Raw genomic sequence first — 15,784 nt, forward strand, 5'->3', positions numbered from 1 at the left:
GAGAAAGAAAATCAAATACAGAACATGCACAAAAAACCATTTCACATGTCTGGTTGTATCCTTCCCATTTAGATAAAACCTAACTCAGGAAGAACTAATAATTTTCTCTCAAAGAAAGAATGTGATAATTTCAGGGCTAAAGAATGTGATAATTTCAGGGCTCTTCTTTGTTTCTTGATGTTGAATAAAAATACCTGTCCATTGCTGAAAAGTCATGTTTTGTTCCTTCTTACAACTGAACTTTTACATTCAAGCTTCCAAAACGAATTTTGTAGACAAAAGCCTCTTTTCGTATATTGTGAACAGGTATATTGATTTACAAGAACACTTGAAAACACCAATAACTTTACTTTCTTATCTAATAATAGGAAAGCAGTGCTAAAAAAGCAACAGTGTGGAAAGAAATAAACAAAATTTCACAACTGGAACAAAATACCCTCTGTTACCCAAAGGTGATGTCAAACAGCAGATTTTCAACTTGTTCTCTTACCCTGCAGCCATCAAAAAAAGATCATGCCTGTCTTTACAAAGCCCTGGTATTCAGGGATGGGTAAAAAAAGTTCAGTGGGTGAACTTTTTTTTTTACTTGGGACAACCTGAACTTGCCAGAAATAAATATTTTCAAAGTAATCAAGCCCTCTGAGCTACAAAACCCACAGGTAGGAGCAGACATACTTTAAGCAAATAACAACATGGAAAGGTGGAATCAAGGAGAGAAACTTACAACTCAAAGACCATATAAAGCATTCCATCTGAGCTGTATGTCTCCAACAGTTCAACAATGTGAGGATGCTTCAGCATGTGACAAATACTGGCTTCTCTCTTCAGATCTGTGGAAGGTAAGAAGGTAGTTGCAGATTAGCTGTATATTTAAGCTGTTTAGAACACAATTTTTGGAAATATGTACACATTTGAAATTTTGAAAAAATTCATTAATCTTTATAAAGAACTCTGACAAGATGATATTTAATAGTGCTTAATTCAAATACATATTTCTCAAAATTTAACAGATTCTTGAATTCACATATTTATAGAAGATCTCCTTGGTCATAGACTGAAGAACTCTACAGAAATTCCTTGAAAGTACAGTTGCAGACAACATTGAGATTTCCATCCTAAATATTTAACAAAACTGCAGAATTACCTCCAAATGCAGAAGATAGACTTTGACCACACTACAGAATTATTAATAAGTGGAGGTCTTTAAATCCTCTGCTCAAAGCAAGCTGAACTGGAGCAGATTGTGCAGTCACACCCAGCTGAGCTCTGAACATGTCCAGGTGTGGAAACTCTACAGCCTGCCCAGAAAACCTACACCAGTACCTGATCATCCCCAGAAGTAAAGAAGTGTTTTTCTTATGGTTAAATTTCTTGCAGTTTACTTCTTCAGTGTAGTATTTATTTTAAAATCACTTTATATGAAATGACACTGGCATAAATTTTAATTAGCATACATTAGTTTGTATCTCTGCTCTACAGAAGAGTGAATAAAGCAGGAAAAGTTGCAGCTAAAAGAAGAGCAGAAAGCACTCTGAAGTCTCTCAAAGTTTAAAAGCTTTTGTTTTAAACAACACTTCTGCTTCTTCTGATCACAAATCAATCATTCTGCACAAAAAAGAAATGCAAAAAACCAAACCACACTGAATTAATTTTCTTTCCTCTTTGTTAAAACAATTTGGTATTTTTGTTATTTAATCATCCTTACACTTTTTTTTTTTTAACTTACCTACTTGTATTCTAGAAAGAATAGCAAAATCTTGAATGAATAGCTTTGATGATAATTTGATAAGCGAGGAAAATATCAGTCTGAATTCTGAAACAGACATTTTACTTTTCTATTCTCTTTCCATACAATTGGTCATTGTTCAAGAATGACCTACACATGCATTTATGGAGAAATAAAAATATTATTTCTTGGTTTGAGAATACTCACCATATAATTGGGCTATGCTAGAAGGAAATTTACAATGCACTGTTTTCACATGTGCCATCTTACATTCTTAATATGAATCAATTATATTGAAAAATGCAAGCAGCAAGATGAAGATTCCTTTGTGAATGTGAAACATTTAACAAGTAACTCAGATTTATGCTAGACTCTGGATCTTTCAGCCATCTGTAAATTCAAATGAAAAGCTGAGAGTTTGGAAATGGCTGAATTTCAATCCAAGAAAATGTTCAGATCCACAAAGTGCAAATTTTGTTACCTAAACTTTTATATTACACCTGCATTATGTGTCCCCTCCCTCACAACCTTGCAAATACAATCTAAAAGCAAAATGACAGAGCAATCCTTTAGGAACCATCATGTAATGGCACCTTAGGAGGTGCAAGCTGAAGAGCAAACAGAAGTATAATTCAGTGATACAGAAGGAATTTTGATAAAGAAATTAATCTAAAATTTGGCCTTTATTTGTCCATCTATTTATTTAGATGAAATTCTACAACCTAAGGAAACAGCAAGGTGTCTTTCACTATGGAAAATACTCACATTATCAGTTCTTACACCGCCTTAATGCAGAATAACTACTAAAGCCACACTGTACCCTTCCCTTCCATCACATCAGGCAGTGATTTGACATTAAATGGTTCCCCCCCCTTTCCTAGGCAGAGGTTCACTCAAGTACACAACCAGTCCTTTCCAAACAGGATCAGAGATGAACACACTGAGGAGCAGTGTAAGAGAATGAAACTCCGTGATTCTGTGAATGACTATGATCTTCAGAAAACAGGCTGCTTGTATTTTGTCTCTCACTTTGTAACAACTTTAATGCCACCACACTTTGCCGTGGATCCAATATATATTTCAGATGGAAAGTCAAGTGAAATACTCAATGTGAAATTGCAGGAAAAATCTCCTTTATTTAAAGGCAAAAATTGTGTTCAAAATAGTTTATTCTGGCTGCTCCCTTTATTAATATTTTGTGGGCTTTATTTGAAAGGAATTAGAACTGAAAGGAAGAAAGTGTATGCTGCCATTTCCCTCATTCCTCTGTGTAATATTGGATGAGTGCAGCAATTGCTCAGACTGAGCACCAGCACATGAGAAAGGAGAAACAAAGTGAAAAATAAAATCTCCAAACAGGAAAACAAATGAATAGAAGTTACAGAACAAGGCTTTTTATGACTAAGGGGTCTTGGGGCTAAGAGCAGAACAAAGTCCTATTTCAAACACAGCAGGGACTTGTTCAACAGTAGGCCTATTAAGAAAGAGAAAACGAGGTATAAGGAGACAAACAGGCACACACCACACTGATTCAACAAAGCCACAGGGCAGGAAAGAGATGATGGATTCTGAAGCACATTTGGACCGTGACCCAAAGGTCAAAGCAAGTCATGTTTAAGACCAGTAAAAAGGAAAGGGGAGGAGGAGAAAAGGCAGAGATGACACACACGTGTCATTGTTTGCACTTAAAGAAATGACATCAGCATCTACTCAATCCTTTAGCAAATGCTTTTTCTAGACTTGAATTAAATTTTACCTCCTCAGGTCAAAGAGGTAAATAAAGTCCCAAGTACCCACAGACACATTCTGAATGCAACACAAACCCAAGCAGATGCTCCCTTCCAGGTGATTGAGGATATCCCAAGAAAAATCCCATTATTATCTTGTGAGACATGATATCATCTGAGGCATCATTCTGAACACCACATTGTATGAACTATTTGCTACCTCCTGTTAAGTTTTCTAGAATTCTGCTGAGTATTTGAGCCACGTTGTGCAGTAATAAAGGTCCCAGACACACATCCCATATTAAAATTAGCCTTTAGTATTCCAGACACCTACAAAAGATTCAAGACAACTCTAGAATCCTGCCAATGGAGCAAGATGGCTTTAAGCAGCAAGAGGTGATGTGTCATTTAGTAATGGTCATGTGTCCCATATTTACAGCGGTCTCCTCCACTAGAAAACAAAATTTAGCTGAAATAACACACCCTGCATGCCTTGGAATCTAAACCAAACTGTCATCTTTTACTGGCTGGACTATTTAACTTCATTTGAATCCTTTCTGAGCCCTTCATCTATTAATTTTTATCTTGTTCTTGATATGGCTGAAGAAATAACTTTCTGGTTCATTCTTTAAGCCTTCCCTGTCAGGACTTTTTTCAAAACTAAACAAAATTGACAACAACGATAATAAATAGAACTGCAAGTTTTAAAAGCCAAAGTTTTAGAAGTTTCTCTGCCAGCTGTATGAAAGATATTGTCACACAACCAGGAAAAAGATGTGGTGTTCCATTTAACTTGTTTAACACATAGGCTCATACTTTACATCATAATTTAAAAAGCATTTACAAGCTATCCTTGTATACAACTGTAACAAATAAATATTCCAGAATTTCAGTCTGTTTACAAAACTTTGAGGGTTTTTTTTAACAACTGGAGACATGTTAACATTTCCATTTTAGACCTAGCTACTTACTTAGAGAGGCACTCAAGTTGTTTAAAGGGCAGGAAAGTTCAGACTTCAGTAGCAAAGAAGAAAAGTTCTAAGATGGAAAAGGGAATTCCCAGCCATAATCAGCACACAGAGAAAATGCAGCCTCATGTGTGGATAGTGACACTGAAAGTGAATTGCTGGAAGCACTAAAAAAGATAACTGCTCCATATAATTGCACAGAAAGATATATCAGTCTTTGATAAGAAACATAAAACATGAGTATCACTTAAAATTCCCATGGGAATTAACAACCTAATATCCTACAGATCTCTGACAATTCTGGAAAACACCTAATTTCCTTTCAAAATCTGATACCCAAGGTACTAAAATATCTCAAATATACTGAACACACTTTGAAAGTATGTTAATGGAAGAATTAGCAGCCTACATAATAGCACCATTTCATTATTTTAAAAGCAACATGCACAGACTGTAGCAGCCCCATCTTTTTTTGGGACAGACAGCTCCAAGTTTCTTAGCAAGATGGAAGACACATGTCATTTTTATGTATACACAATTCATTTTTATACATACACCATTCTGATTTTCCAGTTTCAGTCCTTTAAAGGATTCGTTTCCCAGCCACAGCTAGGGTATGACAGTATATTGAAAGAATTATCTTCAACAGTAAGCTTCTTGCTTAAAATGCTTCTATATGTTTTGTACAGCAAGATATGATTATTTATAACTTAAATAGATTTGGCAGTACTAAGTTTTAAAGGGAAGTCAATATGCTTTGTTCACTTGGTTATGTCATTCTCACCAACCATCCTTTGGAGAACATCATGGAGAACCCCTGACCACCCAAATGCAATTCTTCCAGAAACAGCTAAACTGAGCTGTGTGTCTTGAAATGTGCCTGATGCACCACCTGAAGCATGGCCAAGGGAGACACTGAGATCTCAGCCCTAGCTGTTTCACCCTACACACAAGTGTCCTGTGGATTATTAGTCTTTGCTAGATGTTAAATTCCCACTCAGCTGGGCAGGGGTAGAAAATACAAGTAACAAGAACAAAAAAACCTCATGGGTTGAGATAAAGACAGGGAGATAGTTTATCAGCTATTTTCAGCCAACCACCCTTGATGAAATTATTTTTTGCAAATTAAAAGAAGATAAACATGAAACCAAGAAATTTCCTCCCCTCTTTCATGGGCTTACCTCCACTCCTTCACTTCAGCCCCTCCAGCCCCAGCTGTGAGGGGTGCAGGGGTGAGTGCCATGCTCAGCACACTGCAGGCTCCTCTCTGCTGCCCCAGCAAGGATTCTCCATCTGCTCTGCCATGGTCAAGCTCCTCCTTCCCTGACCCTGCTGTGCCCTCTTTTTGTTCCACACTTCCTACACTTTGTTGCAGTGTTTCCTACCCCTCCTGAACTGTATCTGCACACAAGCACCACACACCAGGCTGATGGGTTTAGCTTTGGCCCACTGGGGCTGTCTGGGAACCCACAGCCCTGAGCCTCTTCCCACAAAGGCTGTCCCTGCACCCTCCTGTCATCAAATACTTGCCACTTACATTTAATCCAGGCCTAATTCCCTTTCTGCTGTAGGCACCACACACCTCTGCCTCAGATCATCCTGTACCACCCCCATGGAACATCCTGCACAGCACCCAATTCCAGTTTAACCGATCACACCCTGCCTGAGGTCACACTTCCAAAACCAGGTGAACTTCCAGGGAAATACTGACTCAAAAAATTTCCCCATCTCCTCTCTTTGCCCATTCTTGCAGCTCTGTGAAAATTACTTTTAGGCTCTATTATTCTAATAATACATCAGGGAAGTCATAAAAGCTGTCAGTGCAGCCAACACACCACAACAGGAACGAGCAGCTGAGGGGGGAACATCCTGTATTGCCACTGGCAGTGAACTCCTGTGCTGCAGAACCACAGCAACGTTTCAGCCCCAAAAATTTCTTCTTTTTAAGTATTTTTTTTTTTTTCTTCCACGAGAGAGTATTCCCCTTTCCCTTAATTCAAACAGCTCTTCCTGGGATATGTGAGTGATTCCTCACCACACAGACACATCTGACCAGTTAATGACTCGTTGCCTCAACAAGCACTGAAAGCTTTTCCAGCCTCTCCTCCCACACACCTTGGGGTGGCTGAGGCTCTGGGGTAGCCAAGCTGATTTAACTGCTGGCTGTTTCCCCCTTCATCCCACACACATTCCTGCCCTCTGTTCCAGCAGCCTGAAGCTTGTCACACCACACACCAAAACCATTTCAGTGTTAACACAGTTTAGAAAAAATTAAATTTATTTTTGTCTCCACTGGCTTGCTGTTTTGCAGTTTTAGCAAAGGAAATGGCTCATGAGCAACCTCAATTATGGAACTCAACTTGAAAGAAAGAGAAAGAATATGGAACAAGTAACACCTCTCCCTGAAAGTGTCTCCACTGTCACCAAATCCTTACTGCATAATCCATCTGTACCTTAGCAAACATGCTCAAAACATGCACCAAAAAGAAACAAATGCATGTGGCTGGAGTGGCCCTTGATAAAACACCAAGGGAGTCAACATGTCCAATGGCAATGTGAGAGAATCCATCTGCCATCAGTATCTTTAAGAATAACAAAATGCAGTTACAGCCAATATTTCCCTTTCTGTGACCTCCATGAAGAAACCGATGGAAATCTTCATTTTGTGGAATTACATTGGTAGATGTTTGCTAAATTCTGAGTAACTTTCACTTGCTACTCTATTCTTTCTCAGTGTTTGGACACAAATATAACATGTTAATGGCTTTTTAGCTGGAGCTGGGAGTCTTGGGAGACTTAAAGGCAATTTTCCTTCCTCAGTTTACACTCTGTCAGCTGTGATGAACATGAAACTGGGTGTGAAAAAATCCCACTTTTCTCTCAACTTCTGATACATCCACCAGACTTGTCCAGAATCAAGTATCTGACAGACAGTGTAAGTTGGTTTGCATGATTGTGTCCATGAAAACAGCTCCTGTTATTCACTTCCTCATTTTTTACTGACATGCAAATAAGCAATGCTTCATAAATAATATGGTGTATTTTAGGAAATGAATCCATTTGAACGAATAAAAATGTTTAAGAATGCCCAAAAGAGTATTTAACAGCTGCCTACTGCAGATAATCTAAGCCCATTTCATTTAATTAAATGGTGATTCTTAGCAATTTTTTGCAAAGCACCCACCATATTAAAAAAAATCTAACATTTTTCAAGGAAGAACAAAGATTAGATATCTCTCATCTAAGACTTTCCACATTCTGTGTCCTCTTGGTTAATACTCAACAGCAGGTTCAGAGGTAGGGGGAAAAGGGAAAGAGTAAGCATAAGAATGTGTAAGTAATACTTTCTGGATTATTATTGGTTTTTAATAAATTATATGCACAATCAGTTTTTTCTCTACAGCAAAGCAGCAGTTTCTCAAGTGCTTCACAAACTCAAGAAAGAATATAATAATCAGAAGCAGGGTTATAAACTCCATAAATTAATTTAAAAAGGAGTAAGGAGGGTTCTCTCTGTTGTGAGGTTGGCCTTCCAAATAGAAATGGAATTGTTGCTGAAGACATTTTACAACCTGTGCTGTAAAATCTGAAACACTTCTAATGTTGCACTGTTTTCAATAATTAATGAAAGGAAATTGAAAATAGCCGTTGACTCTCAAGTTGTGATCAATCAAGTTATGAAAGTGGGTTCACTACTGAGATCCACATTTATTAAATCCCACGTTCCCACGTTTCCCAGCACTGTGTAACAGCCTGAAACCCAACACCTTCCCAAGCACCACAGACCACAGGTTTTTACACTGCAAACCACAATTTTAAACACTTTGTGATACAATGAGTTCCTTAAAAGAATGAAGTGCAGCAGCAGATCTGTCAAGAGTTTGCTGTGAAATTTCTTTTAAAACCAAAGAAAAATAAAACAGAGAAACAATTGGCCATGAGGTGTGTATTTGATAAAATAATTCTACATGTAGCTGGAGCACTGAACTGGAAAATTCTCACCTCTATGGTCACAGTGGACTTTACTGAAATACTTGCAAGGATGTAATTTCATAAAGTTACACTGATTGTGCTTTCTTGTACTGAAAACTAACACTTTAAAGCAGCAGCCCCATTAAATGCAGCAATTGTTCCCTCTTTTGTCAGCTCCTTCTCCCCTCCTACAACATCTTTCCCTTCCTGCTGGTGCAACGCTTGTGCAACTGCACTATTAACACAATCAAAGAATGATTCACCTCAACTGCAAACAATCCTTTTCCCTCTGCCCTTGGTGGAGCTCTCTGGTTGAGCTGCTTTTCCACCAGACTGGTTCTGGCTAGTCCTGGGAACCTGCACCAACACCTCTGAGCACAACAGCGTTGATAGCCTGGCAACAGAAACAAACGGCCAGATTACAGCAGCAAAACACATCGGACAATATGTCAAATCTCAACAGTTTGTACATTGCTCTCCTTCTCCTAAGGAGTAAAGAAGCCACAAAACCAGATTGCACAATATTATCAGGAATTGCTAACTTGCCTTAGTTTTATGTTGTCATATGTTTAACTACACCTGAAATTAAACTGAAACATGAACTCTAAGTCAGGTGATATCTCTTGTCCCCCTCTGTAATGTCCAGTTCGTGCAGTTCCACGTGGACACGAGTCCCTGCAGATTTCTCACTAGGTGGCAACGCAGCTCCGGCTTTGATCCGCGTGGAGTCAGCAGCTGAACACAGACAGAGCCTGCAGGGATCCAGCTGCAAAGAGCTTTGTGTTTGGCCAGCTCTGCACCCCTTGATGTAATGACAAGTACAGCTCAGGCCTAAGAGCAGAGAAGAGATGCCACTCAAAAATATTGAAGGTACATCCAGTGCTAAGTGCCTTTTTATCCACATTCTGTGCAAGACCAGTCTCTGCTCTGCTTCCAACCAGAGCCCTTTGGAGCTGAGGGCCACACACCAGCATGTCACTGCACTGCACACATTGAGAGGTGTCTAACACAACTAGAATGCATTTAGTTTGCTCTCATAAACCAAAATTCTTCATTTAATCCACAAACTATAACACAGTGTGTGTTTGTTGCTATAAAGCATAGCAAAAAGCTTTAGAAAGCTAAAACCTGCAAGTAGTTCATTTTAAATCACTGGAATTTCTCCTTTTTTAAAGGTGTATTTCTCTCTTTTTTAAAGAACTCCATCCAGAGTGGAGTTCTTTGTTTCATTTTTTGTACATTTGTTTGTTTCTAGAGGGTTCTTTCTGCTGCAGGTGTGTGTGTGTTCAGGGTTTCTCTCCAGCCTTTGCCCATGGCAGCACAGGCAATGTATTATCTCAGAACGTGCTAAAAGCATTATTACCAATGTTATGCTTAGATTGGCACAACGTTTTTGTGCCAAACGTTGATATCTTCTGCCCAGAATTCACTTAGGCTGATCAGGTTAACTAAAGGTTATAGACATTGCAATCCTTTAAGTGAGTTTTTAGTACTCATGTACTAAAATGTAATGACATTAAATCAAGTAAGTGCCCTCGGAGGCAATGGAACATTATGAAGAAGAGGATGTTAGCTGATCCTGAAAAATTAAGTGATTTCTCTTGCTGATCATTCTAACATTTGAAGGTTTTTGGCTTTTCTTTGTTTGAAATGTCTTTTCTTGTGTGACTTAGCCTTTACCTAAATGTAATGACAGGCAAATTTACTTTTTGATATTAAGAGAGAATCTCAGTTTTACAGGAAAAACTCTGGTATTTTAAAGATACAAAGGAAATCTCTTCATAACACATTCAGCTAGTCTAGACAAACTGTCTGTAACTCCTACTCGAGGAAGGGTTAAATAATCCATTACACTGCTTCTGCTGCTGAACACTAACAGTCAGAAACAGCCCAAAGGCACCCACAAAGGGAACTGACTGCCTAAGATGCTTCTCATGCAGACAAAATGTACTTGTTTGCTTTGATCAAAGTTGCTTTGGTCTTGAACTGCTGGGCTCTGCACAGCCTATACAAAACAAAGCCAGTTGCACACTAATGCTAGAAAGGAAATCATCTACTTTGCCCAAGTCTAGACAAACCAAGCAGCACCAGCATCTAAAATTTACTCCAGCTCCACAGTGCCACAGAGCTCAGTGACTGACAGCGTTTAAGCTGGCAAACAGCTTAGGTTAATTTAGTTTTTCTCAGGTAAAATAGTACAAGTTGCAGTAAATGCTGCTGAGAGGGACAGCTGAATTCTCAAAGTCCCTGCACAGCACATGGAACTCGGCACAAACAGCACCTACAGTGCACGCTGAGTAATAGACACCTACCTAGCAAATGTAAGAATGATGCCAATTTCTGTTCTACTTGGAAATCGTGTAGTGGAATGATGTCTGAATGCTGGAGAACAACTACCTTAGCCAAACTTGTTTTCTGGTTCAGTGACAGAACAATGTCAGGAACCAGAAAATTCTTCTCAGGGAGTAATAATCCAGGATATAAGAAAATTTAATTTTGGTTTGTTCCACTTCTGCACATGCCTCTCTTCGCAATTATTACCAAAAGCCAAAAGAATTTTTTTTTGGTTTTCTTTGCTAACTGACATGTTATAAAGCAAGTTTTGTAAAACTTGTGTGCATGTCTTAGTTCAGTCATTAAAAAAATTCACTACAGCACTTTCAGGATTCCATCCCAACAAACCAACAAAGTTATAACTAGACTTGCTGCTACCTACTAAATATCCATAAAGTACTTCTGCATACCAAGTCTGTAATGCTTTAAGAAGCACATTGTCCCTTTTCTGCTTGTGCAGCTGCAATACTCCTCCAAGCCTCTGAAACCAATGCTCCTAAAGCACACTCTCCTCCTTTCATTCCACAGAAATCAGATGTTAATGATGAAGGCAGTGCAACTGAGCTCAAGCCTGTTTCTAGCAACACTGAGGTCACAGCTCAAGGAATAAGGTTTTAACTTGCCTGACTTGTCTCTGAGTTTACAAGAGGCTGAAAATACCACAAATCTTTACAGACTGTCACTTATGCTTTCCTTTCTAAAACAGATTAAGCTGACAGAGGTAACATATCCCCATAAAGAACCAATCCAGTGACAATTGTGCCTATTAACTGAGTCCCAGCACAATTACAGGTCATCAAAGAAGTATATTCTGTCATAACATTCACACACTTCTCATGTTATTTAAAGGACAATTTCTCTTCAACAATACAGACAAGGAAGAGTTTCTCTTCTTTAATCTCAGCCAAGCACTAAGCAAATAATATTTCATTTCCCTTCTTTATTATATGGTGATAAGCAAAAATCACCTAAAATTCATACTCAGCAAAAGCTGAGTTAGAACACAACTAGCTAGTTTGATCAGCTAAAAAATCTGTGAACTTGGAAACTGTATCAAGTAGGAGAGGGGACTTGCAAACAGTACACCTGAATGGCTTTTTACCTAACTTTTGAGAGAGTTTCCCACTGCCTCTGAACTTTCTTTCATGTCATGCCAACAGCAAAAATCACATTGTAATACACAATTTCCTTCACCGTCACAGGGTATTTTGAGGGACTGAAATGGATATATAAAGCTTTGGAGTAGCCAGCTGGGAATAATGGACTGCTCCTCCTGCTAGACAGAGCAAAGATTAAGTTTGAGCACTTGTATATTTCAAATTGAATGAGCTTTCTCAGGTGCTAAAATGTTTGACTCAAATTTTTTCAAATTTCTTTCACAAGTGTCCAAATTTGAAATGATGATCCATTAGACTATGAACAAACCTTTATAAATTCTGCCTGTTTTTCTTGCTCTAAAGTGCAAGAGCAACAATGAGCTTGCATATATATGAAATTATCAAAACATATATCCACAACTATACTTTAGAAGTCCATAGAAGTAAAATAACTGATAATAATCTGTATCGCCTCTGCAAAATATCTTTACAAGAGCACTGTAAGAAACTGTTAGCAGGGTTCTTTTGTTAAAATAAACCCACATTTCCTTTCCTCCCAAGTTAAATGCCTGTCAAGGATAAAGAATATCACTGACATGACAGGGTACATGGAAATGTAAAACGTGACACATCAGTCATCTGAGTTAAAGAGGGCCCTGACCCATTCCACAGGCTTTTTAGAGCATCTTTCCTGTCTGCACAACAAAAATTAAAACTCTCTTAACATGACAATGCACGACTCTCAGGCCGAACGCAGCCTCGTCCGGATTCTAAAAATAATCTGAAGCACAGGGAGTTGCACAAGGTGTTCTCCCCACCCTTTCTTGAAGGAAGAAGCAAACACTATTTCAGAGCCCGACCTCTCTCCCCTCACAAATCTCTTTTGGTGAAACAACCAGTCCAGTGTGTCTCAGGCTGCACAACCTGTTCCCATTCTCCAGAACGCTGCAGCAGGAAAACAAGAAACCAAGGCAGGGAAGGGCAGAATACTCCACTCAGAAGGGAGATGAATTATGCACCTGCTACTTTGACATAAAAACTCAAATTTGCAAACCCATGAGCTGTTTATGCAGGTTGTATATGCATCTGCAACAGAATTAAAAGTCAGCTCAGGTCCTAGCAGAATTTATGAGCTTGGATGCAGTATATGCACAGCAGTTCTGCTGCTTCAGGGCACAATGATACAGAAGAGTCTCTGCCAGTCAATACCTGGATTAATAAACCACAATGGACTTGAGCTGGCACCACATAGGGTCACCTCAAAGTCACAGGAACCCTGATTCTTGAGGATTTATTAGCCCAGCTAAACACAAGCTGTGAAAATGCCAATGAACACCCCTGAAATGGAGTGCCAGGAAAATGGGGCTGACACTCTCCAAAGGGTCAGTTTTGGACTGGTGCTATGGTAGAGCTCACAAACCTTGACAGGTAATAAAAACACACTGTACATGTTTTGCATATCCAAATGCTTTCTAACAATAGCTGTATTATTGTACCTATTTTTTCTTATGAGCTACAGTACACCTCAGTCTCCATTTACATGGAGAATTAAGACTTGACTGGTTAAATCATCCTGCTCCGTAAATCTTCAGTCATGAACAACTAATTAAGGAAATAAAATGGCCTCAGAGCACAGAGAAATTAATACTATATATATGTGTGTGTGTGTATACATATATATATATATTTAAATACTACATATTACAGTCAGTTTGGCTAGCCTATTCATAATTCCTAGGTAAGTAGGATTTAAAAACAGCCTAAGTGCATCATAACATTCTTAAGCTGAAAAAAGAATAATTAAAGCTCAACACATTTTTTATAGCTTTGAACCTTCAGCATTGAACCTGAGCCTAAAGCTTTGAACTTTTCTGCATTCTTGAAAATTTATTAAATTAAACCGGCTTTCCTCTCCTTTTTGTTTCCCAAATGTCACAGAAAATCATGAAACTGGAATCCATTTAAGCCTTTTGTTACCACAAGTAATATCATTCAAGTGATACTTGTGCCAACTTAAGAACAATCATAGACACTAAAGTGCTGTGTGCTGTCAGCAATGAATACTGGAATCAAAGCAAACAACACATCTGTCATAATCCAGTTTTAAGAGTTTTTGCAAAAACACACGTACCAAATAAAACTTGAGGACAGCTACAATGGATGTTAATGAAATAAAAATTGAAGTAAAAATGTAAATACTGCACAAATGTAGCAACCATTTATTCTATAGAGTATTTTCTTGGTTTTGTTGTTTTACAACTGCAAATTTAACTTTAAAATACTGCTAAGGTTCACATGATAAAAATGACACAAACCCAGTAGCCTGCTAGTAGTCATGAAATCTGATTCATCATCTCCAGTTTGGAAAAGGATTTTGAGATACAAATCTTTTATTTACACACAGTATAATAAACAAGCACAAAAACCTCCCAGCCTTGTAAGAAAATTTACAGAAGCTTCAATTTCTTAAATTGAAAAGTGAAATTATTTTCTTCTTTTTCTAGTATACAGATATTCCTCACTACTATAACACATGTTCACTGTACTCACCTGATACTACAGGTTACAAAACATTCAGCAATAATTGATCTTTGAGTTGAAGTTTGATCACTCTTTGCATGGGTAAAATCTGATGGTGAATGGACTTGGACATTGAAATAACTCATCAGGATAGCATCAGATGAAAGGGTAAAAACCACTGACTTTCTATCATCTTTCAAGATCTAAGGAGCCATGGAGTTGCAAGAGGATCCACCAGAGCCCTGCCCAGACAGGAGGCTCAAGCAAGGCCCAGAACAGAGCTGGCTTGTTTGAACAAGCTCCCCTGAGTCCTGATCCCTGAAACACACAGTCCTTCTTGGAAACAGCTCAGGTGGAGAGGAAGCCACCAAAGCCAGCTAGCAGATCTCAGAACACTTTCCCGGTCAGCCTTTGTGCAAAAGCCTCCAGACCAGATGAAAATGACAATTTACACCCAGTAATTTAGGAACACAAACAAAACTGCTCCTCTGTCCCTCCCAGAGCATTTCAGAGAACCAACAGCTACCAGGATCTCCATTTACACAAACAAGTAACAACACATACCACATTGCAAAGTAAATTAGTGTTACATCACTGTAGTCCCTAAAGTCTCTAAACCTCATCAGGAACTGGGCCCTTCTTCAGTCTGTTCAACTTTTCCCATATGCAAATGTCAAAGTGACATCAATTAACTTACTACTAACACAGCAAGGCTGTCTGCTGCCACACAGGCTCCATCCAACTATGAAAGGAACAAGATTCCTTAAGCTCTCACAGTCTCAGACAGCTGCAGTGGAAAGCTCAATCTGTAGGGGTACAAAGTCAGAATCTGGTTCACTAAGAGATGTAAGGAACTCTTACCTTCTCCTCATTAGTTTCAAGAAGGGCAAAACAAAACCATGCACAAGTGCACAACTATGCACCCAGTACCTACAAAACATAAGTGGAACAGGAGTGGGGTGATGCAAAACTTAGAAGCTTTGTACCAACTGATACAGGAGAGCAGAATCTTCGAAGACATATGAAACAAATCCTGAAACTGGCTTTATCTCAGCAAAGCCAGTGCCCCCACATTTATCAGTTCCTACTCATTACAAAAAACCTCAGAATCAGACCAATTGTACTTGATTACTGTTTTGGGCCAGCAGACAAACCAGGACAATCACAGACACAGAATCAAACTGAGGCAACAAAGCATGTACAGGTACTGGAAGTCCAAGGCTTGTCATTCAGAAGAGTAATTGCAAATTCAGCAAAACAAAGGCCTGCAGAGTCCTCTTTCACCTGGTACAACATTCTTCAGAGCAGCTACTTATCCTGTGCAAATCCAGCCATCAGTTTGCAAGAGGCAAAGATGATAGTGAAGTGTAGTGCTGAGAGCAAGGGGGAATCAAGTTATTGCAGGGCCACACGAGGATACAGATTTGATTCAGGATATGA

General features: G+C 38.8%; 1 protein-coding gene across 4 annotated transcripts in view; it reads right to left on the reverse strand.

The window, feature by feature from the left end:
- The window catches only part of CASK (calcium/calmodulin dependent serine protein kinase), a 189,507-nt gene that overhangs the window by 109,737 nt on the left and 63,986 nt on the right, over nt 1-15,784 (reverse strand). For all 4 annotated transcript variants that reach the window (XM_059839998.1, XM_059839997.1, XM_059840000.1 and 1 more), the window contains exon 3: nt 725-830. In XM_059839998.1, coding sequence (XP_059695981.1) covers nt 725-830 — 106 coding nt within the window. The remainder of the gene's footprint in view (nt 1-724; nt 831-15,784) is intronic.

This window comes from Haemorhous mexicanus, chromosome 2, assembly GCF_027477595.1.
Source record: "Haemorhous mexicanus isolate bHaeMex1 chromosome 2, bHaeMex1.pri, whole genome shotgun sequence".
NCBI classification, from domain to species: Eukaryota; Metazoa; Chordata; class Aves; order Passeriformes; family Fringillidae; genus Haemorhous; species Haemorhous mexicanus.